The sequence below is a fragment of the Notothenia coriiceps genome, unplaced genomic scaffold (assembly GCF_000735185.1).
Source record: "Notothenia coriiceps isolate Sejong01 unplaced genomic scaffold, NC01 NC01_scaffold00001066, whole genome shotgun sequence".
In the NCBI taxonomy this organism is placed as follows: Eukaryota; Metazoa; Chordata; class Actinopteri; order Perciformes; family Nototheniidae; genus Notothenia; species Notothenia coriiceps.
In genome coordinates this window covers 722-9,583 of record NW_011333767.1, presented here as the reverse complement: position 1 = coordinate 9,583, position 8,862 = coordinate 722, and the positions used below count along the sequence as shown (strand labels likewise).

The window sequence follows — 8,862 nt, the reverse complement described above, 5'->3', positions numbered from 1 at the left end:
TGGGTGTGAGGGTCGTGTGTGGTTTGTGTGTGTGTGTGTGTGTGTGCGGAGGTGTGTGTGTGTGTGGTGTGGTTGTGTGTGTTAAAAATGATTTTGTATCGGTCTTCCAGTCCCACTTTAGAACGTGGGGTAACCCTAGATGTTTTATTTTCCACTAAAATGTATGTCTTGTTACCAGATTTAACGTTATTTCACATACATACGATAGAATGGAAGGGACGATACTAACATCGTGGCGCTATGGCGGAAGGGGCACCGGGGGTTCACACAGCATGTCTCCCGTGGCTGGTGTCTCTTATCCACATGGGTTGCGGGCCTCGAGTGACTACGACGGTGATTTTTGTGTGTGGTGGTGTGTGTGTGTGGTGTGTGTGTGGTGTGGTGTTGTGGGGGGTGTGTGTGGTTCGTGTGTGTGGTTCGTGTCGGTGTGTTGGTGTGTGTGTGGTGGTGTGTGTTGTGTGTGTGTGTGTGTCGTGTGTGTGGTTGGTTGTGGTTCAGGTCTCCGTAAGTGGTCTCAGAGTCTATTTAAAGGTACGGTTCTCACACGGTTATGATTACAGCGTGGCTGTGTAGTAATCACCAAAACTCTTCGTAAGTCAACTTCCGCGTATTTTACAATTGCCCCCCCCCCCCCCCCCCCAGTACAACCTCATTCTTGAAAGGAACCCTCTTTTACCGAGTTTTTTAATAACTTTTATTACCGACAAGTCATTATTCGCTACCCGATATTTTATGAACCATATGGTGTGTCATATAGTTGTCCCATTACGGCTAGGTCTGCTTACTTCGTGATGATCGTTCCAGTTTGTGGACTTTTGTTTATTTTTATCCTTGACATACTCCGCGTGACTCACCACTTTACCGTCATTGATAGTTACAAACTATAGTAGCGTTTATTTGAATGGAACTACAGAGTCCTGAGTTCCTATGTTACAATCGACCGACAAGATTGTCGGTTCTGGGTAGTATTTTAGCAGTTACACACCCGACTAACGTCAAGATGGTAGTGCGAGAAGTAATTCTTTTCCATTCTTACGTATCTCTTTTTTCAAGTTCCGTTATTCTTGGTATAATAAATTTTCAATGTATGGAATTATTAGCAACGAGTAGGATTAAAATATCCGCTTGAGGGGGGCCTGGACATCCAATCCGTCGCCGTTCCCCCCCCCACCCGAGGAGGGCTGTTTTTCGGTTTACATAGAATAAAAGCGGGTGTACAAAACTATCCCCCCCATTCGAGTGTAAATCGGCTCCCCTGTCAACATTTCAACGCCCAAATCCTTGAGTAGAGCGACGTGGCGTGAGATTGGAAAAACCTGGTCGTTTGGTTGGCGAAGATTCAGTTTCTTGGTGTCAACGGGCGGTTTTTTTTATCTACGAAACTTTTCTTCATGCGGTCCTATGATTTTGACCTGATTACCAAGTCACTGAATGCGACAACCGGCATCCTGTTATAAGCACAAACCCGAAGTTTAAAATTATAACAACCGTTTTATAATCGTGACTTTTCATACCGCGGATTTTTAGATTCGACAAGTCGTCATAGAGAACAACAACTTCGAAGGAAACTCTGAGTAACTTTTTCTTTGCGGGGCTCAAAGCTACAGATTTTCCTGTAAAACTTTCTAATGAAGCGTGATGTCCACATGCAAATGTTGACAGAGCGTAATTTCAGTGAGGGGAAGTGAATCATTTCGACTACAAAGAATCCTGTTGTCTCTGGTCGAAGTTCTCGTACCCGGTACGTACAGGCCCACTTTTCCACGGGAGAGCCAACGCACCTCTGAATGGAACAGCAGGGTGTCCTGTCCTGCGCCCATCTCCCTGCAGAGCTGGCCGAATAAACGGGACTGCAGTGGCTTACACTTGATGTGGTTGACCACAGATACCACCGTGCTGAGAACGGACTGTAGCTCAGGACTCAATGATTTTGACTAGGGATCGGTAATATCGTTAGGATTTTATCGATACTGGTACCGGTACCGGTACTGCTTATCGTATCGGTATTTTTCGATACTCTTATCGATACTTTTCAATAATTTGGTGTTAATAAACTAAAAAAAGACAAGGCGATGTGCCTGCAAGACTGCACCCAGGTAAACAAAACATATTACCCGTGCGCAGCAGCTAACCTGCTGCGAGCCTTCGCTCAGGTCACATTTACACACGGCGCGGCTGAAGCCCGCTAGCACTATTAGCACTAGCAGTATCGCGAGCTACCGTTTTAGATTCAATGAGTGTCTTGGTTGACAAATGCTTCAATTTAAGTTGTCTTGTGTCACCCCCTTTACAAGCAACTAATTGAGTACATAGATTGCACCTTGCACTATCGCCAACTAAATTTTTTTAAAGTGCACCCAGACCTTGGATCGCTTCGCACTGTCCGCCATGCCTGCGGGAGTCTCACAACAATAATAAGAGCGCTGTTGAGAGAGATGAGGAGTGGCATTTACAGTGGCCAATCAGAGGGGTTTCAAACCGGATACATCACACGGGATGAGGGTTCCCAACCAACCAGAATGGTTTAAAGTTCAACTTTGCGCTTTGGCAGAAACAGACGTAACATTAACCATCCGTTGAATTTGGCAGGCTTCATCGCCTCATTGGCAAGACACCGCAGGCATATCAGACATTTCGGTTTCCCTTCCACTTCAATAAATCCATATATATTGGAGATACTCCTCATCGTATTTCCTTACTTTTGTTTTTAGTTTTTCATTTACTTCATTTGTAGCCGTAACCGGTCGTTTTAAAAATCTGTCCATCTTCGTAGTATGCTAGCCGTGTTATATCTCTATGATGCTAGCAGCGGCGCTTTCTGACTGACGTACCAGTTATTGTTGTTTCCACGGTAACGGGTTCCACGCTTGATTTTTAAATGTATAGATTTGGTAGATTAGAACATAATCTTTGAACTATTTTAGATTAAAAAAATAAAATATTATTTGTTGAACTATGAAGCCTTTTGTAAAAAAAAAAAATGAAAAAAAAATAATATGACAATTTAAATTACTGAATCTGAAAACTTTTCACAGACCCCCTGGCAGAGTGCCAAGGACCCCCGGGGGGTCGCGGACCCCACTTTGAGAACCACAGCGTAGATGACCGATCAGCAGTGAATACTTATGATGACGACGATGTTGTGTGTTATTATTGGGCCCTGTTTGACCCATTGCTCTCCCTGCAGCCTCCACGACCTGAGGACATGGCTCTCATCTGCTTCACCAGTGGAACAACAGGTGACAAACACACACACACACACACACACACACGCACGCACACACACACACACACACACACACACACACACACACACACACACACACACACACCCAATGTAATATCCATGACTGCCTGAAATCCTACTGTCCACATACACTGACAGTGATCTCTAGTGTGTGTGTGTGTGTGTGTGTGTGTGTGTGTGTGTGTGTGTGTGTGTGTGTGTGTGTGTGTGTGTGTGTGTGTGTGTGTGTGTGTGTGTCCAGGAAACCCAAAGGGAGCGATGTTGACTCACAGGAATGTCGTGTCCAACTGCTCGGCCTTCATCAAAACGACAGAGGTGAGGCGCTGATGTGATATCATCCATTACTATTCTGTTATCCTCATCTCCTTCTCCGCCACCTCCTTTTATCCTATACCTCCTTATTTCCTTCTCTCCCTTGTCTTTCCCTCCCCTAGTCCCTGCATTCCTTCTCTACCTAATTTTTAGCTTCTCTGCATTATTTTGTCATGTGCCTCCTTTCCTACCTACCTCCTTTTTTCCTTCTCTACTTCGTTTTTTCTTCTCCTTCCTCCTCCATTCCTTCTCTACCTCCTCCTTTTCTCCTCTACCTCCCTTTTCATTTTTTACATCCCCCTTTCCCCCCTTACTTAATTTCTATTTATACCTCCTTTTCTCTCCTACTTCATTCTGTTCTTCTCTACTTTGACTGTTTTTTTCATGAACCTCCTATTTTCTCCATAGCTTCTTCTCTACCTCGTCCATTACTCTTATACCTCTGCCGTTTGTTCTTTAATCCCCTATCTCATTATTTCCTTCTCTGACTGTTTTTTCCTGTACATCCTCCTTCCCCTTTATTTTCTGCCTTATTATAACTAACTAACCTAATAACTAACAATGCTGATATTTCTCCTGTGCTACAACAGAGTTACTGAGGAGTAAAGCAACGGAGAAAACAGTATATTAAATCTACAATTTAAAACTTGAAGTTATATTTTGGAGATAATGGTCAGTTTCTGTAAACTGTTGTTCATTGCCAGATTTAACTGAGGCCTCATGTCTTGGTCCCGCCTGTTGTATCAACCTTTTTCAACCCTCAGTTGATTTAGGATCCAGCAGTGCCACCATCATATTCAAAAGGAAGAACTAATGATAAAGGTTATAAATCTTAGTTTGCTGAGCGAGGACCGTTATAACCTCTTCCCTCTTTTCTCCAGTCTAACGCTCAGACCACCTCAGAGGATGTCCTGCTGTCTTTTCTGCCTCTGGCCCACATGTTTGAGAGAGTGGTGGAGGTACAAACATGAACACTGACTGCTCTCCTTCCTGTCTGTGTGTTGGTGTGTTTCCCTGTCCGTCTGTCCCATCCCCTGCTGTGTGTGTGTCTGTATTCCTGTGTGTGTGTTTAGGTGTGGGCTCCGTTTTCTCACAGTGATGTCCATATTTCCTTCCTGCCCCTGGCTCATATGTTTGAGAGAGTAGTCCAGGTATTGTATTTTCCCTTAGTTCCTATAGTCACCCTTTGTTAAATATTTCTGTGTGTGTGTCCATTTCTTTTTTCTTTTACTTTATGGTGACTTTTAACTTTTCCCTTCTGTATCTTTTGTAAATTGCTGGCAGGGAGTGATGATAGTGCACGGAGCCAGGATCGGCTTTTTCCAGGGAGATATCCGTCTGCTGTCAGATGACCTGAACACACTGAAGCCCACTGTGTTCCCTGTGGTGCCCCGACTCCTCAACAGAATGTATGATAAGGTAAGTGGGCAAAACGGTGATGAATAGCCTCTTAGGCAGTGTTTACACAATAACGCAAACGGTTGTATCCGCAACTTTTCTCTTTCGTTTAGCCCGTTCGGCCACACAAAGCCGTAACGGAAACGCGGAAGCGGACCCTGCAAACGATAACGGGTCCCAAGGTGGATGGATCTGCGGACGGAACGCTCTGAGGGGGCAAACGGCTCCGTGTTTACGCCCTATACGATAATTTTCCTGATAACGATGAGCCATAGCCCCACCTCTCCCCACCTCTGCTGCTCACTGCTGTAGCATGGTCAGTAGCTACTGCTACTGACCAATGCTACAGATGTTAGTGCACAATCTACAGCTCCTCTACCACAACCATCAGCAACAAGTGGACATGGAGAATTACATGAACTACATGTTGCTAAATCCACCGCGGACAATAAACAGAGGGGCAACAATGTCAACCATGCTCGGGGGTCTTCTTCGCTGCTTTTGGTGTATTATGTGGCGAAAGTACAGCGCCACTTACAGGCCCGGCATATGTACTACAGCGTCTCCATCGCTTTCGAGCGGTCTCCTGCGGAAGTACAGCGCCACTTACAGGCCCGGCATATGTACTACGGCGTTTCCAGTGGTCTCGTGTGAACGGACACGTTAAATGAGCCAAATGTGTGTGAACGGAAGACTTTTTCTAAACGAATTTGTTGCGCAAACGCAAACGTTCCCGTGTAAATAGGGTCTATAGAATACACTACAGGGAAGGGAAAAGTCCTACTCATGTCCTGTCATGACATAGTTCAATAACACACCAAAGTTACAGCAAAATTGGTGAAATACATTCAGTGGAAATAAAAACCCAGGGAAAATATTACCATTATGTGAGGAAAGGCCGCATAACAGCTACAGAGTTATTGAGGTGTTTATTTGTGAAAAATATAGAGTTATGTATAGAATCAATGGGTATCTACCGTAATACACCCATAGATCAGATGAACAGTTATTTAAATAGCTGGAGGACACACTCACACAGATTATTTGCTTTATAGTTGAATAATGACCAACATTAAAGATGATAATAGTAATGTTGTGTGTGTCTGTGTGTAGATCTTCGGGCAGGCTAACACCTCCCTGAAGCGCTGGCTGCTGGGGTTCGCCTACAGGAGGAAGGAGTCTGAGATCAAGAGAGGCATCGTGAGGAGAGACAGCATCTGGGATCGACTCATCTTCGGGAAGGTTCAGGTACAGAGCAGCCCAGGCACAACTCTGAACCTCACTGTAGAGTTCAGTGCTATGTGTCCAGTAATGTGTTTCACTAGGGTTCGTTGATAGGCAAAATTCCCTTAATTCCGTGGAACAGTTATTTTAATGTGCATAAAAAGGCACAGACAACTCCAGCTGTCTTTTTGCCTTTTGAAGTAAAGTAGTAACTTTTATTTGACCCAAAGCTTGAAAGACCCCCAATGATTTTGTTTTTGGCCATATGTTCCAGCAACATCTTTTTCTTCTGTTAAACCCTGCCTTCTATTAAAATGTTTGTCAGTAAATGGTTACACAAACAATTTGGGGGTGACAATTACCCAAACAACCAAATAAAAGTTTCTCCCAAAAAGACAGTCAGGTATTATAAGGCATTGCATTAATATCAAAGTGATCTATATACGTTAAGAAAGTAAATCAGATATTTTAAGCGGTGAGGGGGGTAGACATGATGGGCGGTTGTTGATGTTGTCTTTTGTGTTGTGCTGCCCCCTACAGGCCAGCCTCGGAGGCCGTGTGCGTCTCATGCTGACAGGAGCTGCTCCCATCTCCCCCACGGTCCTAACCTTCCTCAGAGCTGCTATAGGCTGCCAGGTAATAAACACCAGCTCACTCTGTTCTACATTGCTCCGTCTCTTTATATCACATCACATGTCCTGGAATTCTGTAGAATACCCAGGTAATATAAAACAATCTGAAGTTAACTATTAAATCATTACATTTCATGACATTTCCTTTTCTATATTCCTGTCTGTTTGACATAACATAATCATGTGTTTATATAGCAGCAGCCACAGTAGGAATAGTAGTAATAATCATGTGTGTGTATAACAGTCGTAGTAATAATAATAATAATAACATAATCATGTGTGTAGTAGTAGTAGTAACATGATAATGATAAAAACATAATCATGTGTTTGTACAGCATAAGCAGTTATGATACAAAAAATTATGATATTATTAACAATAATAACATAATTGTGTTTTGAATAGCATTCATTACATAATTAATTTTGTATAATCTTTTAAAATAATAATAACAATACAAAAACATTATTATTGTTATTATTTTAATTTGATTTTTTTCAATATAATAATCATGTTTTGTTGCTGTCTGTCTCAGCTCTATGAAGGCTATGGACAGACAGAGTGTACTGCTGGATGCACCTTGACCATGCCCGGGGAGTACAATGCAGGTAATGAATAACACATGTACATTTAGTTGGCTATTTCTTTTATTAAGTCTCAGTCCAGTTTTAAATGTCATTATTTTGATCCTATTATGTCAAACTCAGCCTTTTTTTGTGATCAAGTTTTATTTGACTCAAAGTCTGGGTATTTTGTTATTATCTCTTAGTCAAAGAAAAAGCGTGAATATTTTAGTTTTAGTCAATGAAAACAGTTTTAGTCAACAAACAATTTTTCACATTCTTATTCAAGCTAGTCTTGCCAAAATATGTTTCTCTTCTCATCTTAGCTTGTTCTGATTAGGACTTCACCAATTGTCAATCATATTAAACTCCTTCTTTTCTGTTAACAAAAGAGAAATACTGCTTTTATTTTAAAGTCATACATTTGTTCTGTTGCATCTCTGTTTTAGTGGTGGAAGAAAAGTGGTTGAATAACATTTTCAGTCATAGTTGATGTTATTGAAACCAACACTATGAATAAGAGGGCTGCTTTACTTGCCTTTGTGTGTATGACGTCGCACTGTACTGAGCTTTACAATAACTTAACCTTAACCTTAATACTTAATTATGTAACATTGCCCTGCAGGTCACGTTGGAGCTCCTCTGCCCTGTAACTCCCTTAAACTGGTGGATGTGTCTGAGATGAACTACTTGGCTGTAAACGGGGAGGGAGAGGTGAAACAAAAAGACAACAACTCTATCTTTTATATATATTTTATGATAAAGTACTTCATGTATAAGTTTGTGCTTGTTTCTAGGTGTGTGTGAAGGGCCCTAACGTGTTCCAGGGCTACCTGAAGGACCCAGAGAAGACGGCAGAGGCTATCGATGCAGATGGATGGCTGCACACCGGAGACGTTGGAAAATGGCTTCCTGTAGGTTCAGTAATACAGTTTGAATTCAACCTCAAACTTCTGTATCTCTAACAACCTGCAGACGTTTGATCAGATGTCCTTGTGTGTGTTGACAGAATGGCACGCTGAAGATCGTGGACAGGAAGAAGCATATCTTTAAGCTGTCCCAGGGGGAGTACATCGCTCCTGAGAAGATAGAGAATGTGTACATGAGGAGCGATGCAGTGGCACAGGTGTTTGTGCACGGAGACAGTCTGCAGGTAGGTGGAGGACATGCTGCAGTGTTACTACCTGTTATACTTGTTAGCAAAATCCTCGGCTCAATCAATCAATCAAATGTTATTTTTACATCCCAATATCACAAAATACACATTTCTCTCTGGGGGCGTTACAGTGTTTACACAGCATCAAACCCCTGGAAAGACATCTCACAATGGAAAAACCTCAGGAAGAGCAACATAGAAGGGATCCCTCTATAATAGTTGGAATATATGTCGTCTGTATGGATTTAAAAACATGATAACACAGACAGATTGACAAAAACGATAATGTGGAAAAAATGTAAAATGAATCCAAATACGTAGGGGATAATGCC

The 8,862-nt window shown here is 42.4% G+C and overlaps 1 protein-coding gene across 1 annotated transcript; it reads left to right on the top strand.

Annotated features, from left to right (window-relative positions):
- Window positions 1-2,331: 2,331 nt before the first annotated feature.
- Window positions 2,332-8,569, top strand: LOC104958649 (long-chain-fatty-acid--CoA ligase 1-like; the record flags this gene model as incomplete). The annotated part of the gene is made up of 11 exons (XM_010786413.1): window positions 2,332-2,336; window positions 3,170-3,240; window positions 3,490-3,562; window positions 4,633-4,710; window positions 4,844-4,978; window positions 6,071-6,205; window positions 6,722-6,817; window positions 7,347-7,419; window positions 8,000-8,088; window positions 8,172-8,288; window positions 8,384-8,569. Coding segments are annotated over exons 2-11 (1,017 nt in total), but the record flags the coding sequence as incomplete, so codon positions are not given.
- Window positions 8,570-8,862: the final 293 nt, after the last annotated feature.